Consider the following 23,801-nt stretch of genomic DNA (forward strand, 5'->3'; position numbering starts at 1 on the left):
ATATATATATATATATATTAGTTCGTTAAAGAAATGCAATAACAAACTCAACTTTACTTATATAAAGTAATATAGTTTCTGAGCGAGATTGCACTATGAGCCTAAGTGGCGATAAAACTTCTTGCCCACGCTTCCAGAACTATCCTATACTTTGTCGTCACATAGAAATCCTTAACTTAATGGATCCACTAACTTAACTTACATGATCATCTAAAAACTATGACCCGTTAATACTCATAATGACTACATAGTTTTCATGGAGGATTGAGTTAATATGAACTCTCATCCCCACATCGGTTCTCAATACTACTACCAAAATGTACTTTAGCTCATGCTTTTAGAAACAACTTCATTTTTTTGGGTTGAGATAATTGCTCAACACTTAGCTTTAAAAAGCTCACTTGGAATCAATGTTCCCTTTTCTTGTTCAAAATTCTTTTGGGAAATCTTAGTTTCCTCTTAACTTAAATGTGAAAACATTTGTATACTTTTAGGGAATACTTATTTCCCTTATAAATTTTGAGAAATGAACTAAACTTTTTACTCTTTGCTTATGTTGAAACTTCAGTCTTAATCAACTCTTAGGGAATACTTAATATTTCTTTGAAGGAAAGACTTCAACTTGTTACTTGAATACTTAGCTCCCTTATATTTCTTTGAAGGAAAGACTTCAACTTGTTACTTGATCCTTATAACAAGTTAAACGTTAAATAAAGACTCTTGAAAACCTTTAAGAACTTTGCTTTGGACTAGCTTCTTAACTTTAGAATTGACTCTTAACTTTCTTGACTTTGATCTTAACTTTTCTTAAGTTTTATTATGGATTCAAGGTTATGATTTGTGTTCTTTGATGATTTCTAGGTGTCTAGAAATCATTTGAAGTAATTAGAATAATTGGAAGGTGTTAATATACCTTAGAAGGACTAAAAAAGGCTAAACTACGAAAACTGGCGAAAAACACCAATACAGGCGCGCCGCGCTAGATCATTTGGTCTAAGCCTCATCCTGACGCACTACAGGAACGCTGCCCCAGGCTCCTTGGCGCAGATGGGGCGCGCTGCGCCTGGTTCTGCGCAGGTATGGTTGATGAACTTCCCCTCTTCGTCTTTCAACGCTAAACACCTTAAACCTCCATAGTTCTTTTCCCAAACCCTTAATATCATCAATACTTTCGATACCCAATAGATCTAACTTGAAAAAAAATCACAAATTGCGAATAAATATCAATGTGCATTCAAACAACTCAACCAATAGGGATTCGACAAGATTCATCAAGAATTCACTTCTTATTCATGTAAACAATTCTAAAACCAATAAATTGAAACAAGTTTTGGTGTGTGGATGAATTAACCCAACACGAAAGATACCGCATACCTTGATAGGGATCACCCCCGATGAATTCCACTCGAAATTTCTTTGTGTTCTTGGTGAATCCTTGATCGTTATCCCTTTTCCTACTTCTTTTCTCTTTTCTCCTAGCCCTAAGCGTAAAGTTTAACTTTCTTTCCCTTCCTTAAATAGGGATTGGGACCCCAAATAAATCCCTAAAACGAAATAGGAAATTAATGGGTGAAAAGACTAGTTTGCCCTTCCTTAAATAGGGATTGAGACCTTTCTCAATCCAACAACCCAACTTTCCATAGACATATCTCCCTCATATGATGTCTAAAATGCGCAAACTTGGCGGCGTTGGAAATATCTCTCCAAGAGCTTTCCAACCATGATAAGAACTACTCCTAACTCATCCTGAGTTAGAAGTTATGGCCATTTGAAAATGACCAAAACTCACTTTCTTAACTTAGGAAATTTTCAAAATTTTCCCCTTTCTTTCCAAAAGTGATTATTTTAGTTTCTTAGCTTATTCTTAGATATTTTGAGTTACAAGATGTTACAAGTATAACACAGACGAGTATGCCAAAAATTGATATAAGAAAACATATAAGCAGAAGTAGAATCTTTATTCATTTCAACATTAAGTTTAAACAATTTCCACCATGCATGAAATGAGTTTGTGTCATGGCCTTATCTCATTTTCTTTCGGATTGGTTGACATGATTTATTTCTTTTACATTGTTTGGTCCCTCGGCATGATATTTCCTTTGTGTTGCAGTATATTAATTTTCCTATTTCCTTCATTCTTATAATTACAATTCTTATTTTCTTACCCTCCCCTGGAAGCTCCCACCTTTTTTGCTTCCTTGGTGACCCGAACTCGCAACGTTCAGGTTGGAAGTGAAGGGTGCTTACCATCCGAACAACACCCTCAAATGGACATCCATTACTATTGCGTGAATGGTGTAGCTTTTTAACAAAAGAAAAGAAAAAAATCTTATTCAGGTTTAATCTATATGAAGATAATGTACTAGCTTTATCTCACTTAGATAATTATCTTCTCTACAATGTAGAGCAACACAAATGTAGGGTTTTCCCATGGTCCATTGGATAAACCTAAGGAGGAAATGAGATTAATTGTTGTTTGGATTTCTTTATAGTCAAACTTATCTCATATTTGTTTGCGAAGAAGTATCTATTATCTATAGCATTAACAGTTGGGAAACCAACATCTATAGATAAAGCTACTCAAATCAAGTCAAGACCTAACACATCTAGGGTCAAGGTTATAATTGATCTAATGGAAAAGCTCCCAAGTCGTATAAGGTTGCAGTTTGTGAATAAAAAATCTAGAAAGTTGTTCGAGGTTTTTTAGGATATTGTATATGATAATCTACCTTTATATTGATATTATTGTATGCACAAAGGTCATGATGAAGATAGTTGTGGTTCGATTTAAAAACTAAATCAAAATAGCAAAAAAATTAATAATACCGTTGAAGGTGCTATAAAAGGTACTACCGATAGTGAAAAGTATCAAGGCGATGCGAGAGAAATATTAAATGAAAAAAGAAAGACTGTAGATGTCGATCATAGTAAAACTACTTCCTTATATCGACAATTGGCTACTTCCACTTTCAAGGAAAATCGTGTAGACTCAATGGATATTTATACAAGTAATATTGATGTTTAAAAAATTACCAAAAACAAAGGTGATTCTAATAACCAACATGCTGCTACTAATAAGATGCAATCAAAAGAAGTTGGGCTGAATTTGATGTCTAATGCAACTAAAAATGCAGGGGGAACACCAAGAGTTGGGGTTGATGCGCCGCGAGTTGATTCATGAAAAAAATTAATATATTCAGGACAAAAATAATGGATACATCTGATGTTGAAGATTTTGGAAATTCTGGGTAGCATGTTTTGCAAGTGGAACACGAGAATCCGACCAAAAACTGGACACTAGTTGCACACAAAAAATCAACTAATAGTCGAAGCATTTCCCTACTAGTCAAAATAATTCTCCTTCTAGTAAAAAAGATCCGACTAGAAATTTTCATGATAGTGAGAAGAGAAAAGATACCGGTAATGCCTCAAGAGATCTATGTTCGAATAACTTTGATGTTTTATTGAAGACTATTGGAAAGCAAGTAAGGTTAACAAGGAATGACCATGATCTGATCCAAGATAAACAATTCTCACCACCTGCTTTAAATACAAAATTAAGTCCAGAAGCTTCTGTATTTGTGACTAAATGTGTGCTTGCAAGGAATAATGAGTCAAATGCTTTAGTGTCAAATACAATTGATTTAGGTGAGCACTCTCTTGATGAAGATGGAGTGGATTTGGGTGAGGACTCTATTGATGAAGATGAGGAAGACAATATACTGTACATTCGCTTTGACAGAGTGGCTAGAGATGGGGATATATCACCTAGGTAAAAGAAGTGGAAGCAACAAATGCAAAAGAAGACATATGGAAGGCAACATAGTTGGAACGGTAAATGACTGAAGAGTTTGTTCTAAGGCACCTACTGATCGCGACAGGCAAAGCGAAACTGTTTGACGGTATCAATAGGTTCAACTAGATCCAATAAATCTATAAAAAAAAAGATACGAGTCATCAAGTGTTGTTGGATATGTTTGAAGAAGAAGACAAGAGAAAAATACTTCAAGTTACTTTTGATGGACATTCAATCTTTTTTAATTCATGCTTTAGTAATAGAAAGTTTGAGGCTGGTAACTCAACTTTCTTCTCGATTGACATATTTTTACATTATTTAAGCATCCTCATTGTAATATCATCATAGAGTGTACTATACACTTTTTGATGATCTAAAATAACTTTGTTCTATCTAACTCTTATTTTCTTTGTTAGATCAAGACAATTTTTGATAATTGAAAAAAAGAGAATAGAAGAAAGGAACCATTCCATTAAAATATTCCTTTCAGACCGAATTCGACTGGGATGAGGAGAACGCCAGCCACAGGAATTAGAAGTTAATAAGCAATGGAAGGATTCTTTTTCGACAAGCAACTAACGCAAAAAATTTCCTTTTTATAAATGAGTATTACAAGGAAAAAGGAGCATATATTAAGTGAAAGTGTAAACATAGATATAAATCCTAAGAGAAGTAGAAAGCAAGGTTATAAAGGAAATAAGGGGCGTAACTAAAGAGTTCAAGAATGAAATAAATCAAAGAGAAGTCAAGAAAGAAAATTAAAGAAAAGTTCGAGTTGAACTGGGAGTTCCAAAGGAAGTAGGAATCTTATGAGTGAACTTCTAAGTTTCAAGAGAAAAAGGAATAAGAGCACAAGTAGGATTTCTAGTTGAAATAGGTTTTGGATTCAAGTCCAAATCTATAAATAAGACGATAGTTTCGCTGGAGAAAATTGTGCACTTACATATAGAGAAGATCAAAGCACGATCAAGAGCTTAAAAGAGTTTTGAGATTTACTTGGGGCGTCTTACGAGTTTGTGAGGAAAAAATTGTAGGATTAGTCTAACAAGTTTGAAAAACTTGATGGACGGTAGAAGACTTAAACTTGGGGGTCTTTGTCTTGGGTAGCTAGGAATTAGAGTTTATAATTTCTTACCTATGAATTTGAGTTTATAATTCCTTAGATTACCTAGGTGTGTAATATTTGTATTGTTGAATTGAGATAAATAATGCAAAGTTGTGAACGAATTATTATTTTACGAAATTATTTATTAGAACTCACAAACAGTAAAGAACAAGTAGTTAGTACGTGTTCCGTTACAAAATAAAGGAGGTCATAATTCCAACAATTGGTATCAGAGCAGGTTTTCTTTGTAGAGTCTAATAACTCAAGATAAGATCATTATGAATTCTGCACCTTCTTGGACATTACTACGCATGGTGGAAGACGAGAATAGATGATTTTCTACAAGCCCAAGACTACGAATTATGGTTGAGAATTATGGTTGAGAATTATTGATGGTCCTCTTATTCCTATGGTGAAGGATAATGATGGGAAAGTCATTCCAAAGCCCAAGTCACAATATGGAGAAATTGATAATAGAATGCTCACAAAGAATGATAAAGCTAAGTACATCCCTGTATGTGCACTTGGAACAGACGAGTTTAATCGTATCTCTAGTTGTACTACAGCGAAACAAATTTGGGACAGATTATTCAATGCACATGAAGAAACTCCCCAAGTAAGAAAATTTAGAATTTCTAGATTATACACTGAATATGAAACATTTAAGATGGAAAGTGGTGAATCACTTCAAGATATGATTACTGGATTTACTACTATTGTGAATGAACTGAGTTTTGGAAAAGATAGATACTACTGAGGAACTTGTTGATAAGGTACTGAGGACTCTACCTAAGTCATAGGAGATCAAGGTCATTGAAATTAGAGAAGAATATGATTTGACAACCATGAGCTTGGATGAACTTGTAGGAAATCTAAACACTTACGAGATGAATGTTGATAACACAAAAATGAGTAAAATAAGTAAAGATGTGATTTTTTCCTTCAAGGAAACTGAGAGTGATGAATCTAATCTAGATGAAGAAGATAACATTCACCAATGAACATGTTGCTCCAGATGCATGATTGAAACTAGAAGAAAATTCATCTCACTTGCAAAAGAAAAGCATGCAATAATAGCTTTGACAGTGAAAAATAAGTTGAAAAGATGGGAAAGACTGAAGAAATAGGTCCAACCTATTGAGTATCTAACAATTATGCGCACTCAGATGATCAGAGTGTGTAAATTGCGAGTCCATCAATCCAAAAGTATGATCAACCTAGGAAAACACTTTTAAAAGGAACAATTTGGAACTTGGGGATGATTAAGATCACATGAGTATCCCTCAATAGCTAATGAATATTGTGCATATTGTTCTCTAATCTTGAATTTTATGCTCACTTTTGTACATTATGTTGTATGTGTCTATATCACTTTTAAAGTCATGCTACTCATTCACTATATCCTTGTATTTGCATCTGTCATAAGAGAGAGATTTAGTAAAATTGGAGCGAAATTCAGCATTATCCAGAGATCTAGGTATGTGCACTATTATTAATAATTAAATATAAAATCAATGCACATGTACATGTTCCTCCCACTTGTCCAAAAAGATATATTCATGCCCTCAATACTACTAAAGAAATATCTTCTTAAAAAAACTATTTAAAGTCATATCTCAGTGTGATGTCTATGGTTGAAATGACTTTTGTGGATGACACCTCTACTTTGGTGCCTTATAAAATATAGGTTGTGATGTAGAAAGTAGATTGTGCTGGTTCTTAGGATGAATCTATATTAGGTGTGTCTAAAATTACTGAGGAAGTTTTGGAGGATGTACCTTGCGAGGGGAAATATTTTAAGGACCCTACAGTTGAACAAAGTTCAGTTGTTATGCTCAACTTGGGTGCATCTTGTGAGGGGGAATCGATAGGAGGCCACTCTATCTAACCTAGTTCTTCTATTGGTAACCATATAAATTTGGATTCAGGTTGATGTAAAAAAATGATTATAGTTGGTGTTGCACCTGATATTACCACGTTTAGGGAACAGATTGAGAGAACATGTTCCTCTACTAATGATGTTCAGGAAAATTTATTTCTCTTACTGTTTATATTGAAATTAAAGGTGACTCAACTATTGTTTCTCTAGAGGGCACACAATTGATTGAACAAGTTCCTTAAAGGTGATATATATATAAAAAAAAAGATTGAGCTTACATAGACCAAGGCTACCATTGAAATTGAGAAGGCTGCTAATTTTGTTACTCCAAAATATATTTTTGGTGCTGAAAAATGACTACTTACCCCGATCTTTTGATATGACCTAGCCACTCTAACCTTTGAATTTCCTATTTTTTTCTCAACATAAATGCTTGATTCTATCTTTAAATTTGATTACATTTGTGGTGTATATGCTTTATTATTAATGCTAATGTTGGGTTTGAGTTCCAGGTTCATGTCTATCTCCTATGTTTGTGCAAACATTTTGCTATAGCTAAGTGAGTTCTTGATTTTTTAAGTGTTTGTGTAGGTGTACCCATTGTCCATAGGTATCGAATGTGCTTCTCTTAGTGTGGTGTATGCCTTCACAGTGTTTTATGATGTCAAAAAGGGAAAGCGTATGCTTGTGTAATATTTATAACTCAATTGATCTAACTTGATCCTCTAATGTTTTTGCTTTGTGTATTGAGTTTTATGAAACTGACATAACACACATTGATCTATTCAACACAAGAAACAATGGTTTACATCATCAAAAAGGGGAAATTTGATAGATCGAGACATATTTTGATAATTGACAAATAGGAACAAAAGAAAGGAATCGGTTACGTCGACCTGTTCCTTTCAAACCGAACTAAGCAAATTAGAAGGTATTAAACAGTGGAAGGGTTGCTTTTTCGACAAGCAACTAGTGCAGAAAGATTCCTTTTTATAAAAGAGTCCTACAAGGAAAAGGGAGCGCATAAAGTCAAAGTGCAAACATGGGTATAAATCCTAAAAGAAGTAGGAAGCAGGGTCATAAAGGAAATAAGGGGCGAAAAGAAAGAGTTCAAAAAGGAAATAAATCATAGTGAAGTCAAGAAAGAAAACCGAAAACAAATTCGAGTTGAACTAGGAGTTCCACACGAAGTAGGAATCCTACGCGTGAGCTTGTAATTAGTTTCAAGAGAAAAAGGAAGCAGAGCACAAGTAGAATTTCTAGTTGAAATAGGTTTTGGATTAAAGTCCAAATCTATAAATAGGGGCGATAGTTTCGCTGGAGAAAAATGCACACTTACATAGAGAGAAGATCAAAACACGATTAAGAGTTTGAGAGAGTTTTGAGATTTACTTGGGGAGTCTTGCGAGTTTGTGAGGATAAAGTTGTAAGATTGTAGTTACGAGTTTTGATTACAATCAAGTGTGTGTGTAGGATTAGTCTAACAAGTTGAAGAAACTTGACGGACGGTAGAAGACTTAAAGTTGGGGGATTTTATCTTGGATAGCTAGAAATTAGAGTTTATAATTTCTTACCTAGGAATTAGAATTTATATATAATTTCTTAGATTACCTAGTTTTGTAATCTTTGTGTTGTTTGGAGTGGACATAAATAATACAAAGTTGTGAACTAATTATTATTTTACGAAATTATTTATTAGAACTCACCAACAGTAAAGAACAAGTAGTTAGTACGTGTTCCTTTACAGAATAAAGGGGGTCATAATTCCAACATTCTTCATGCTTGTCAGGTAGAAGAAGTTAGGTACTTGATTAGGATTAGTAAGGTAAAATCTAGCCCCCATTGCTTGTACTTGTCCCTATTGATACTTTTTATGTTTAATAAAAGAATGCTAGATACTATCTACTCGTAAATTTTCTTTTTAAGAAAGTACAATTCTCATTAGTCTTACCCCTCCGAGTTTTTCCTCCTCTACTTAAATATTTTCTTGGACTCTAGAATTCATGATTATGCCCCAATTTACTAGAACATTCTTTTTAATAATTAAGAATGCTCTTATATTCACTTCTCTTTGTGTATACTGTGCGAGGAGAATCCTCATATTCCTAATCAATCCACACACTTTCGGGGATTTAAATTTCTGACCTCACTTAGAGGTGCATCCAATTATCATCGCATTAGATGTTTGAGTGTGAATTCATTCATCTATATTTAAGTATTATATTTAAGAAATAAAACTATACCTATTATCTCAAAAAAGAGCATGAGTTCATGTGAACTCGGGAGACCCTCCTAGATACACCCTTGTGTATTTGGTTCCTAATGGTTGATATATGCCATGTTAAAAGAAGAAACAAAATAGTAGATATCCCACAATACCGATCAAACCTATAAGTTGTAATTTTTTCTCTTTTTCTCATACTCAATTATAGAATGGAACTGTTACGAAAATAAGAAATGACAATGAGTGTGGATTCATTATTATGGTGCTAAGTAATTTATCTATAAGTATCCATTTAATAATTTTGAGAAAAAAAAGAGCTCGTTTTGTTAAAATTTACATGTTTTTCCATTTGATAATAAATTAAGATGAATCATTTAATAATTGGAATACAGTATCTAGATCGATCAAGTTTTTTCTTGACATGTAGTTATTATCAATTTTTGAGTTCTCAGTCGAGATATCAAGCAGATTATGTGTTGATATTAGGCAAAAGTATTCATTACCCCCCTGTACTTGAAGCTTTTTATTCAGTGTACACCTAAACTTTATTTTGTTTCAATTACCCCCCTGAACTTGCTTATTCATCGAACACGTACACCTTTTCTGGCCACCTGGCATAGAAACTGAAATTAAACTCTACAAAGCGCGTGAGACAACGATTTTTTGCCACATCATAAAGTTACAACAGTAATATACGTAAAAAATCTATTTTTTCTTTAATATTTGGCTTATTTTAAGAATTTTTCTCTCTCTATTCTCTAGCTATTCAATGCACCATTTAAGGCCAAAAAGCATGGCCTTTGCTTCTGCCCAGTTGCTGGTTCCAGCAGAAAGGCTGAGATACATTGGAACAATGATCCAAATAATCTTTTATGTTTTTCATTTTATTCTTCTTTATCTCTTTTCCCTTTTCAAATTTCAGATTTTTCTGAAGGGCTTCGGGAATCCTCTTCTTGAAACACAATCCATCAAGTTCCAAATCAAAAATTTTCCTCTTATAGAAAAACTCTTTTGCATCTTCAATCTATGAGCTGCAGCATATCTCTTAATCAAATACCATAAGTTTTTTCATTAACCAAATTTCCTCTCTTAGACATTTCGTCAAGCACTTGGTTGAGTTCATCAAACGTCTCATACGACCAAGAATATCGAGAATTTCATTGAAAGATTTAGTTTTTGGTGAATACCTACATGGATTTTCACCTGCTAAGAGAGAATTGATTTGTGAATTGTGAAGGTTGGTATTATCTAGGTGACAATATTTATCTAGGTGGCAAAATATTTAACTAGGTGGCAAAAATATTTATCTAGGTGTCGTGCGCGTGTGGACACGATCGTAGTGAGTGGATATAAAGGTGTACGTGTTCGATGAATAAGCAAGTTCAGAGGGGTAATTGAAACAAAATAAAGTTTAGGTGTACACTGAATAAAAAGCTTCAAGTACAGGGGGATAATGAATACTTTTGCCGTGATATTAAAACGTGGGTGGATGGCATCAATTTTAATTTTTTTTTAAAAAAATGTAGTATACTTGCAGAAAGCTCGAGAATTAAGTTTAGTAAGAACGCACACAGGTTTAGAAATGCGACGGACAAAAGGGATCTTGTCCAGGGGCGGAAGCTTAAGCTTTACATGAAAACGTGGGAAGCTATGGCTTTGATCATAACTGGAATTTGTAGTTAAATATATAAACACTAATTACATGCAATTCTATAATACATGTAGCATGTGCAGGAAACATGTAATTAAGGTACTAAGTATTAATTAAATCAAATCCTAAATATTTTAAAAGCCATGCACTACCAATAGGCAATATTCAACTAGTATAAATAGCCATCCTTACTAGCACATGAATTCAATCATCAATTAAACTGCATAATTAATTAGGCCTAACCTTAGCTTGTTGACATGGCTTCCAAAAATCAGGCCTCTATTACCCTTTTCTTATCACTTAATCTCCTCTTCTTTGCTCTTGTAAGTGCAAACTGTTCAACTGATATTTTGAAATTTGGGGCATGTACTAATATACTTAATGATTTGGTGGGTGTAATTATCGGGACTATTCCAACTTCGTCATGCTGCAGTTTGATTGGGGGACTGGTGGACCTAGAGGCCGCGGTTTGCTTGTGCACAGCCATAAAAGCAGATATTCTGGGAATTCATTTGGATATACCAATCTCTCTAAACATCCTTCTCAACGTCTGTGGAAAGAATTATCCTACTGGTTACACTTGTTGATTGAAAAATTATTATCTGCTCCATGGACCTCTTGTTCAGAATAAGTAAGCTTTGCATGTATATAAATGCAGCTTCATCATTTAACTTTACTTACTTACTAGTTCTGTCATGTTCATGTATCTTTACCTTTTTGGACATGTCAATTCAATAAATGGAATGTTGTTTTTATTCACTTTGTTCTTAACCACAAATTCATTATATACTTTTTCCGGCTAAATTTACATAGAACGATTTCATTTCTCTAGATTCATTTAATCGCAAACAAAAATTGATTTATAGATATATGACACTTGAGCCTAACTCAATCCCAAAAGCTAGTTCATAACTAGAGATTATCCTTGATGACTTTGTACTTTATCATCACTCAAACTTCATTAACACTACTCATTGGAGAAACTTAATCTAAGAAGAGAAAAGAGATTTTATTGAGTGAATGAAGAAGACAGAATGAACGAGTATTGTTACATCACAATGTATTTATCACTGTTCGTGTCCGTTTCCAGCAATACTAACTAACTAATTGTACTATCTATCATTTCTAATGACTATTTTACCCCTTAATTTATCATGTTATGCCTATTTCAAGCTGGCAGGATATGAAATTATTCAGCTTGCCTACTAGGTTCTCATGTTGTGGTCGTGGCAATCCCTTGGTTAATATATCTGCTAATTGATCCTTGGTACCTACATGTACTGTCTTGATAAGACCCTCATGTAGATTTTACGTGATGAAATGACAGTCTATCTCGATGTGTTTAGTACGCTCATTAAACACCGAATTTGCTGCAACTTGTAGTGCAACATTCAATTCGTTCACTAAACCATACTACCTATGAAACTGCTTTGGCCATGCTGATGTATGTCCGCAGCTTCTGCTGAGCTTCTTGATACTACATTCTTTGATTTCCAAGAAATTAATGATCTTCCATGTTTAACTATGAACCCTGAAACTGACTTTCTAGTATTAGGACGAGAGGCCCAGTCCGAATGATTCAAAAAAATGTTAATGAATTCGAGACCTACAGGCTACTCAATAAAATCCTCAATTCTCCCTTACTATATTTTTCTTGATATATTTCATGACCCTAACTGCTACACCCCAATGTGATTATTTAGGTAGTTCTAAGAACTGACAAGTGTTTGTACAACATAGGCTATATCAGACCTTGTTAATGTCAAATACAACATTTTCCCAATAATTTTTTGGTATTTAATCTTATCTTCTACCATATCATCTATTTTCTGCATTAATTCATCAAAATCATGTATAGTTAGCTCTCTATTAACCTCTAGAGGTGTCCAGGCAGGTTTTACAAATCCAATTCTCAGCTCTGAGATGATCTTAAGAGCATATTTCCTCTGATTCACACGTATTCCCTTGGAAGATCTATTGAACTTCATTCCCAGAAAAACTTCAGTGTTCCTGAATACTTGCTCTTGAAGGCTTTATGTAGGGATGCCTTAGTTTTCTCAATAACAAATATAATATTACTGGCTGATAGTAGCATATCATCTACATAAACCGAAGTGATGATAATATCACTTCCTTTCTTTTTTATAAACAGTGAGTGATCCAAGAAATTTTGAGTGACTCGTAGGCTTTAGACAATTTCAAATTCCATTGTCTGCTAGCTTGTTTTAACCCATATAAGGATTTAACAAGTCTACAAACTATTATGCTAGACTCCCCCTGACATGGTAATCCCCGAGGAAGCTGCATATAAACCTCATCATGAAGATCACTCTGAAGAAATGCATTATACACATCCAACTAGTGAACATGCCAATTATGTTGTGCAATGATGAAATCAAACAACTCTCATGGTGGAAATTTTGAGCACTGGAGAGAGAATGTTTTATGGTAATCAAGACCCTCCTATTGGTTGTAGACTTATTCCATCAACCTGGCCTTGAACCTCTCCACCTCACCAAAAGCTTTCAGATTTACCTTATAAACTCATCTACACACAATAACAGCCTATTTGGGGGTAAATGATCTAGGTCCCAAGTGTGTTTAAGCTCAAGCGCTTTGTAAATTAGAATTCATGGCTTCAACCCATCTACTACGTTGAATAGCCTCCCGATAGGGCATTGGTTCATGTATATTAGATACTGAGTTGAGATATACTTGATGAGCAGGAGAAATAGATTATGAAAACGGTATTTATACATTTATTGGATAGGAAACATTAGTAGCAGACTGTTTAGTAATGTAATCAACATGCCAAAGAGGAGCCTTTATCACTCTGTGTGATTTTCTTGGATGCGAAGGATTAGGAATAAATATGGGAACATAAATAGTGGTAGGTAACTGGTTAAGTACATCTTGAGAGGTTGCAGTAATTGGCACTAGACTCACAGGATCAGGTACCAAAGGGACAGGAGGATATGTAATAGGAGGCTCATCCATTGGAGAAATGTCACTCGATGATAAAGGTTCAGTAGACCAGGAAAATTAATCATCATGACATCCATATTAACATAAAATTTCTCCCTTGCAAGGTCAAACAATATGTAGCCCTTGGTGGTTGTAGAATAACCCATGAACACTGAGGGCAATGCTCTTGAAGCAAATTTGTCCACTCAAGGAAAGGCACTGCCATAGCACAAGCATTCAAAAGTCTTAAGATGACTAAGAATAGGTTTCATTACAAAGAACAACTCATAAGGAGATTTGCCACCAAGGACTGCTGAGGGCAATCTATTAATTACATAAGTTGCAGTAAGAATTCAATGATCTCAGAATCTAGGGGATATGTCATTGAGATCTGAGGAATCGAGCTACTTCAAGCAAATTTAGATGCTTCCTCTCAGCTACACCATTTTGCTGAGGGGTATGGACACAACTTCCCTGGGACAAAATACCAAGTTCCTTGAAGAGAAACTGCATATCAGCATTCACAAATTCAACAACATTATCCGATCTAATTTTTTTTAACAACAGTCTGGAATTGAGAGTGGATCATAATACTATTATACATCACTCCTAAACTTCAACAAAAAAATCCAAGTGATATGGGAGAAATCATCGACTATATTCCAAAAATGTTTATTCCCATCAAATGTTTCTAAATAGTATGGTCCCCAAACATCTAGGTGCGACAATTCAAACACCTTATTAAAAGTACTAGTCGAATGAGAAATAGAATGTCTAGAGTGCTTAGCTAAAGGACAATCACTACAATCAAGTACAATTGATTTACACTCATCGCATTAGATGTTACTTTGAGTGCGATTCATATCTATATTTAAGTATCTTTTTAAAACTATAACTCTACTATATATGATCTTGAAAGAAGAACATAAGTTCACATGAGCTCGGAACACCCCTAGGTACACCCATGTGTACTTTGTTCCTAGTGGTTAATGTATTCCATGTACTTTAAAGAAGAAAAATATAGTAGGGACCACAATCCTTAACAAAAGCTATAATATTTTTTTCTTTTTCTCTTTCTACACACTCAACAATAAAATGGAACCATTACGAAAACAAGTAATGACAATGGTTGTGGATTTATAGTTAAAGTCTGAAGTAAAAAATATATTGTTGATGTTGAAGAGTATCCATTTAATAATTTTGAGAAAAAAGATGGGCTCATTTTGTTCCAATTTACATGTTTTTTTCCATTTGATAATAAATAATTAAGATGAAACAGTTAATCATCGGAGTACAATATCATGATGAAGTTTGTCTTGACATGCAGCTATGTTTATAGAGTTCAAATTTTGAGTTCTCAATTAAGATGATGCATTTTATGTTTTGACTTGAAAGCGTTGGAGGATGGCTTCAATTTAATAAAAATGTATTATACTTGATGAAAGCATGGGAATTAAGTTTATATGTGGCTTTGATAACTGAAATTTCTAATTAAATACTAGTTCCATGATGCAACTTTTGTCAGTCTTTAAAATACATACTCATGTGTACCTAACAATTTTAGAGATTATATGAACTTGAATTTAATTAGAACTCGAACTTGAACTCAGAATTTGAATATAACTAATCCTTGGATTAGAAGTTTATATACAACTAAGTTTAGCAATTAGTTTGCACTTGAATTTGTTACTTACTTGAACTTAGAACTCGAATATGACTAGCTAAGTTTTGAATTTGAAGTTTATATATAAATAGCTTTAGAACTTTATAAAGTTGTGGGAGTTAGAAATTTTGAATTATTGTGGGATTTTAGAACTTTAAGTTGTGAACTTTAGAGAACTTGAAATTTTTTTGTAACATTTTAGAACATTAGGTTGTGAAACGTTAGTAATCTTGAATTATTGTAGAATTTTAGAACTTAAACTTGTTAATTTTAGAGAACTTGATTTTTTTTGTGAGATTTTAGAACTTTAAATTGTAAACTTTAGATAACTTGAATTTTTGTAGGTTTTAAAGTTTTAGGTTGTGAACTTTAGAAATTTTGAATTATTGTAGGATTTTAGAATTTAAAATTGTGAACTTTCGAGAACTTGAATTTTTATAGGATTTTAGATCTATATAAGGTTATGAGCATTAGAAATTTTGAATTATTGTAGAATTTTAGAACTTTAAGTTGTGAACTTTAGAGAACTTGAAATTTTCTTTTGTAAGATTTTAGAACTTTAGGTTGTGAAATGTTAGTAATCTTGAATTATTGTAGAATTTTAGAACTTGTGAATTTTGGAGAACTTGATATTTTGTGAGATTTTAGAACGTTAAGTTGTAAACTTTAGAGAACTTGAATTTTTTGTAGGCTTTTAGAGCTTAAGGTTGTGATCTTTAGAAATCTTGAATTATTGTAGGATCTTTTAATTTAAATTTGTGAACTTTAGAGAACTTGAATATTATAGGATTTTAGAACTTTATAAGGTTGTGAGCGTTTAAAATCTTGAATTATTATAGGATTTGAGAACTTTAAGTTGTGATCTTCAGAGAACTTGAAATTTTTTTGTGTAAGATTTTAGAACTTTAGGCTGTGAAACGTTAGTAATCTTGAATTATTGTGGAATTTTAGAACTTTCAGTTGTGAATTTTAGAGAACGTGATTTTTTTGTGGGATTTTAGAACTTTAAGTTGTAAACTTTAGAGAACTTGAATTTTTGTAGGTTTTTAGAGCTTTAGGTTGTGAACTTTAGAAATTTTGAATTATTGTAGAATTCTAGAATTTGAATTTGTGAACTTTAGAGAATTTAAATTTTTATAGGATTTTAGAACTTAATAAGGTTTTGAGCGTTAGAAATTTTGAATTATTGTAGAATTCTAGAACTTTAAGTTGTGAACTTTAGAGAACTTGATTATTTTGTAGGAATTTAGAAAACTTAAGGTCGTGAAACGTTAGTAATCTTCAATTATTGCGAAATTTTAAAACTTAAGTTGTGAATTTTAGAACTAATTGAACTTAAAACTTGAAGGTTATATATAACTAACTGAAATTGTGATTTTAAGACTAGTTTGAATTTAAAATTATAACTTGAATTTACTATAAATTGAACTTAATTAGTAATATAAACTTGAAATGTTGTTGACTTTTAAATCCAAAAAGTTGAATTATGTTTTTTTAGCATAAGTAACAACACTAGTTGATCCTATTGATGACAAAAAAAATAATTTTCTTGCAAGGTCGATTTTGTGTCCAGTCGTCGACTATGTCACGAGAGTCCACATTCTTCCGTGATGTTGTGTTCCTTAAGGTTGCCACCGGAGCAATCTAACAAGTTAAATTATTGCGAAACTCAAATGGCACCAAATGACTCAACCATGGACAGAACCAATTTAAGGAATATTATTCAATTGCTATCGATTACATTTTGCTCTTTCAATATAATGGAAACTCTCATTTATCTGTTTTCATATTTGATTTAAGTGCTTCTGAGATTAAATATCTTTCTGGACCAAATTATAAAAATAAAAACACATTAAACAAGAGATGTTCCAGCCTTAGGTTCCAAGGACATGACTTTAGATAAGAGGATATGTAGGACATGTATTCAGTTAGAGGTTAGAAGGTATAGTGTAGGTCTTGCTTGGGATTGTTGTTGTTTGTCATTGTACTAGTGGCATTATTGTTGTTTAGCGTGTTTCGATTATCACACTATTATATTGTTGTTTTGAGTCTTTTTGGTACACTTTGCTCTACTTACATTTTACGTGCTATATATAGTTTCTTCACTAACTTCTTCTTTGTACATGAATTTGTTGCAGAGTGACTCATGAAAATAACCTTTCTACCTCCACAAATTAGTGGATTAGTGTATCGTCTGTGTATATGTATTTCATATATGTGCTTTTCATAAAATTGTTTTTTCAATAAAACACCTTTTGCTGAAAATCTTGGTCAAACACCTCACTCCTTAATTTTAGAATAAGGACTTTTGAAAGGGGAAATATATATCATTTCAATATGTTTGACCTACTTTCCTATTTAATTTGTTTAAAAAAGAATGACTTCTTTCTTCTTCTTTTTTTCAACAACTCATTAATCTTAATTTTTTACTGACATTTTGATACAGACATATTGTTAATTTTTAACTATTTAATTCAGAAGTTTTTTTTGAAATTAAATATATAAACACTAATTACATGCAATTCTATAATAGATATAGCATGTGCAGGAAACATGTAATTAAGGTACTAAGTATTAATTAAATCAAATCCTAAATATTTTAAAAGCCATGCACTACAAATAGGCAATATTCAACTAGCATAAATAGCCATCGTTACTAGTACATGAATTCAATCATCAATTAAACTGCGTAATTAATTAGGCCTAACCTTAGCTTGTTGACATGGCTTCCAAAAATCAGGCCTCTATTACCCTTTTCTTATCACTTAATCTCCTCTTCTTTGCTCTTGTAAGTGCAGACTGTTCAACTGATATTTTGAAATTTGGGGCATGTGCTAATATACTTACTGATTTGGCTGGTGTAATTATCGGTACTACTCCAACTTCGTCATGCTGCAGTTTGATTGACGGACTGGTGGACCTAGACGCCGCGGTTTGCTTGTGCACAGCCCTAAAAGCAGATGTGCTGGGAATTAATTTGGATATACCACTCTCTCTAAACATCCTTCTCAACGTCTGTGGAAAAAAATATCCTACTGGTTACACTTGTTAATTGAAAAATTATTATGTGTTTGTGAACGATCGACCTACCTCTTGTTCAGAATAAGTAAGCTTTGCATACATATATAAATGCAGCTTCATCACTTCACTTTACTTACTTAATAGTTCTGTCATGTTCATGTATCTTAACCTTTTTGGACATGTCAATTCAATAAATGGAATGTTGTTTTTATTCACATTGTTCGTAGCCACTAATTCATTTTATACTTTTTCCGGCTAAATTTACATAGAATGTTTTCATTTCTCTAGATACATTTAATCGCAAACAAAAATTGATTTAAAGATATATGACACTTGGGCCTAACTCAACCCCAAAAGCTAGTTCATAATGAGAGATTATCCTTGATAGACGACTATGTACTTGATTATCACTCAAACTCCATTAACACTACTCATTGGAGAAACTTAAGCTATGAAGAGAAAAGTGAGATTGATACAATGCGTGATGATCTTGATTGTCATTATCGTTATGCATAATTTATAGTAAACAGAATAATTAAGATTCCAGCACTAAAAGATAACAATTTCGTGATCGAAAAATATTTTTTAAATATAATAGGTATTAATGATGATTTAATTTCTACTTAAAAATATGATTATTATTTTAATTATTTTTGTAACTAAATATAATCAATTCATGTTAAATAAAAACACAGCGATATGATTACTTTTATTTTTTACCGAAAGAGATATCTTTGTGACCTAATATAATTCTTATAACAAATTTAATGCTATGTACTATTTAAATTTGTACTTAAAACTGTTTGTTGTTGATTACATGTCAATTCAATTCCTAAAAGTACACAATGTAAATAAAAAAATCATTTAAAAAAATCGTTTGCTAATTACATTTATAATAATTTGGTGAAAACATTTTGAATACATGTTATAACAGTGATATAATATTATTTATTAAAAAATGTTTATTCCCATCAAGTGTTTCTACATAGTATGGTCCCCAAACATCTAGGTGCAACAATTCAAACACCTTATTAGAAGTACTAGTCGAATGAGAAATAGAACGTCTACTAAAGGACAATCATTACAATCAAGTACAACTTATTACGGTCATCGCATTAGATGTTACTTTGAGTGTGGGTCATATCCATATTTAAGTACCTTTTTAAAAATATAACTCTACTATATATGATCTTGAAAGAAGAGCACATGTTCACATGAACTCGGGAACACCCCTAGGTACACCCTTGTGTACTTGGTTCCTAGTGGTTAATATATCCCATGTACTTTAAAGAAGAAAAAGATAGTAGAGACCACAATCCTGATCAAAAACTATAATATTGTTTTTTTCCCTCTTTTTACACACTCAAATACGGGTGTGCACTTTTTGGATTAAACTGAAAAAGCAAATTGAATCGAACCAAATTCTTATCTGGATTGGTTTTTTGGATTCTTGGTTTGGTTTTGAATTTATAATTTACTTTGTTTAGTTTTTTGTTTTGGTTTTGAATTTAGAAAAATAATAACCGAATATATATATATATATATATATATATATAATATAACTTTGTTATGTTACTAATTATTGACATAACCGATTAACTAAACCGAAAAAAACGAAAAAGAGAAAACCAAACCAAACCAAATTTATTTTGGTTTGGATTAGGTTACACTTCTTCAAAACAAAAAACCAAAAACCCAAACCAACTAGTATAAAACTGAACCGAAAATCGAATTCACACCCCTACTCAACTATAGAATGGAACCATTACGAAATCAAGTAATGAGAATGGTTATGGATTTATAGTTAAGGTCTGAAGTAAAAAATAAATCGTTGATGTTGAAGAGTATCCATTTAATAATTTTGAGAAAAAAGATGAGCTCATTAACTAAAAAAAACCTCAAATTGTCAACAAATTTTACTAAAAACTTAAGTTGGTTAGTATTCTACAAACAAATTACCAACATATTTCTAACCGAATAATATTTTAAAACTTAACAACGAAATTCTAACAGATTACCAACATAAATCTTACTAACTAAGTATTTTAGTTGGTAAATACGGCGGAAAAAAATGGTGCCAAATTTAGCAACCTTCTATCAATAGATTACCAATAGAAATATTACTAACGCACACCTTTTGTTGATAATATACCAATGAAGTATATATCGATTGGTAATTATGAAAAAAATTGTTTATATAATTTATTAACATATTAGAAATGAATTACTAACCAAACATTTACCAACGACAAGATTGTGTTGCTAAATTTACCAACCAAATATAAATGTGTTGGTAAATTAGTAACGAAATGTAATTTGTTGGTAAAATTGCCAACCAATATCAAATTAGTTGGAAATTTTGCTGATGAAAGAAGATTAAAGTTAGTTAACATCATTAAAAAGTTGGTAATATACCAACCGATCACTAATCCATTGGTAAAATTCACCAACATATTAATTATTAGTTGGTAATATTACATATGAATGTTTAGTTGAATGATACTTCTTCATCTTCTCTTTGTAGAGGACTGAACTTTTTTCATATGCTTTTAGGCGAAACTAATCAGGCTCATTCAATCCATTAAGTCTCTGCTCCACTGCTTCATTCCAATCCTTCTTCAGTTTCTTCATCGCCCACATGGCCTTGTGCTCTAACTCAACCGGCAGGTGACAAGCCTTCCCATATACAAGATGGTATAGAGACATACCTATGAGAGTCTTGCATGCTGTCCGGTAAGCCCACAAAGCATAATCAAGCCTCTTTGACCAATCCGTTCTATTAGCATTCACCGTTTTCGACAGGATCTGCTTGATTTCTCTGTTGGACAACTCAACTTGCCCACTAGTTTGCGGATGGTAGGGACTGACTAAATTGTGGCAAACCCCATATTTCTCCAGTAACCCTTTGAACAACTTGTTGCAAAAGTGGGATCCCCCATCACTAATAATGGCCCTAGGTGTGCCAAATCTAGAAAAGATGTTATTTTTCAAGAACACGGTGACACTAGTCCCTTCATTGTTGGCAAGTGTTATGGCTTCCACCCATTTTGACACATAATCCACGCCACAAGAATATATTTCATCCCATGAGAACTTACAAACGGGCCCATAAAATCAATGCCCCATACATCAAATAACTCGATTACTAGAATGGAATTTAAAGGGAGCTCTTGCCTTCTCGAAATACCTCCATCTCTTTGGCACCTATCACATGCCTTGGCGAACTTATGAGCATCTTGGTGAATGGTTGACCAATAGTACCCACATTGCAAGATCTTATGGGCAGTCCGGATACCACTATGATGCCCATCCACAGGAGAGGAATGACATGCCTCCAAAACACTTAGCATCTCAACTTCTGGCACACATCGGCGAATAAGACCATCAGCACAACTCCGGTATAAGTAAGGCTCATCCCAAAAAAACTTTTTCACATCATGCATGAACTTATTCCTATGATGAAAGGACAAGTTGATGAGATTATATCACTAGCCAGATAATTCGGAAAATCGGCGAACCATGGAATCAAGTCATGAGAAGCGGCCAATACATGCTCATCAGGGAAGGTATCATCAATTTCAGCCTTTTCACCCAACTCTCGCATAGCTTCATCCTCTAATCTGAACAAGCGATCGGCAACTTGATTTTTGGTCCCTTTTCAATCTTTCAACTCAAAATCAAACTCTTGCAATAGTAGTACCCATCTAATAAACCTTGGTCTCGCATACTTATTTGCTATCAAATATCTCAAAGTGGAGTGGTCAGTATGCACTATGACTCTCGTGCCAAATAGGAGCGAAATTTTTCGAAAGCAATACCACCGCAAGGAGCTCTTGTTCAGTTACAGTGTAGTTCTTTTGCGTTTCATTTAGGGTCTTACTAGCAAAACAAATGAGGTGAAGGATTTTATCACTTATGTTTCCCAAGGCTACACCAAGAGCAACCCCACTAGCAACACACATCACATCCTTATTTGCTATCAAATATCTCAAAGCGGAGTGGTCAGTATGCACTATGACTCTCGTGCCCGATAGGAGCAAAATTTTTTGAAAGCAATACCACCGCAAGGAGCTCTTGTTCAGTTACAGTGTAGTTTTTTTGTGTTTCATTTCGGGTCTTACTAGCATAAAAAATGAGGTGAAGGATTTTATCACTTATTTGTCCCAAGGCTACACCAAGAGCAACCCCACTAGCAACACACATCACATCAAATGGCTTACTCCAATCCCGGAAAATAATTATGGGCGTAGACACCAACTTCTCCTTCAACTCTCCAAATGCCTTCAGACAAGATTCATCAAAATAAAATTTACATTCCTTCTCAAGTAATTTGCATAGAGGATGTGCAATTTTTGAGAAATCCTTAATAAACCTCCGGTAGAAGCCCGCATGCCCAAGAAAGCTTCTCACACCTTTTATACAGATGGGTGGAGGAAGTCTCTTTATAACCTCAACTTTGGCTCGATCAATCTCTATCCCCTTCTCTTTGATGCGATGGCCCAATATAGTACCCTATTTTACCATGAAGTGACATTTTCCCCAATTTAGCACAAGATTGCAATCTTCACATCTTTTGAGAACCTCGGCCAAGTGACTAAAACAACGATCAAAAGAGTCGCCAACAACTGAAAAGTCATCCATAAACACCTCAATATTGTCCTCTACCATATCGGAGAATATCGACAACATACATCTCTGAAAAGTATCAGCTGCATTACACAAAACAAAAGGCATCCTCTTGAATGCAAATGTCCCATAAGGGCAAGCAAATGTGGTTTTCTCGTGATCCTTCGGTGCAATAGAGATTTGATTGTAACCCGAATAACCATCAAGAAAACAGTACCACCCTTTTCCTGCAAGCCTATCTAACATCTGATCCATGAAGAAAATAGGAAAATGGTCCTTCTCAGTCCATGTATTCAACTTCTGTAATCCATACAAACTTTCCATCCTGTCACCGGTCTCATTGGAACAAGCTCATTCTTCTCATTAGGGACCACATTCATTCCCCCATGTTTGGTTACACACTGAACAGGGCATACCCAACAACTATCTGCGATAGGATATATGACTCCGGCATCCAACCACTTAATAATCTCCTTCTTAACTACCTCTTGCATAGGTGGAATCAAACGTCTTTGGTGCTCAATATTTGGCTTGTGATTGGGCATGAGTTGGATTTTGTGAGAACAAATACCGGGTGGGATCCTAATAATGTCCGCAATAGTCCAACAAATGGCTTATTTGAACCTTTTTAACACTTCTACCAAACACTCTACTTATTCCACATTCAAATCCGATGCAATGATTACTGGCAAAGTGTCATCTCTTCCCAAGAATACATACCTCAGATGGGGTGGTAGAGCCTTAAGCTCTAATTTTGGGGCCTCATCAATAGATGGTTTCGCGGGTGGAGACTCGCGATGCTTCATATCTAACTCCAATTTTTTGGGTTTGAACCAAAAGTCACCTCGATCAAGTGCCACAAGCAATGACCC

General features: G+C 33.6%; 2 protein-coding genes across 2 annotated transcripts; both read left to right on the forward strand.

Moving 5' to 3' along the window:
* The first annotated feature begins 10,869 nt into the window (after window positions 1-10,869).
* LOC107013808 (14 kDa proline-rich protein DC2.15-like) lies at window positions 10,870-11,414 on the forward strand. Its single transcript, XM_015213683.2, has one exon. The coding sequence runs from the start codon at window positions 10,913-10,915 to the stop codon at window positions 11,240-11,242; it is 330 nt and encodes a 109-aa protein (XP_015069169.1). The 5' UTR covers window positions 10,870-10,912; the 3' UTR covers window positions 11,243-11,414.
* Window positions 11,415-17,958: 6,544 nt separating this feature from the next.
* On the forward strand, window positions 17,959-18,435 carry LOC107013810 (14 kDa proline-rich protein DC2.15-like). The gene has a single exon (XM_015213684.2). The coding sequence runs from the start codon at window positions 18,005-18,007 to the stop codon at window positions 18,332-18,334; it is 330 nt and encodes a 109-aa protein (XP_015069170.1). The 5' UTR covers window positions 17,959-18,004; the 3' UTR covers window positions 18,335-18,435.
* Window positions 18,436-23,801: the final 5,366 nt, after the last annotated feature.

This window comes from Solanum pennellii, chromosome 3 (genome assembly GCF_001406875.1).
Source record: "Solanum pennellii chromosome 3, SPENNV200".
Lineage (NCBI taxonomy): Eukaryota > Viridiplantae > Streptophyta > Magnoliopsida > Solanales > Solanaceae > Solanum > Solanum pennellii.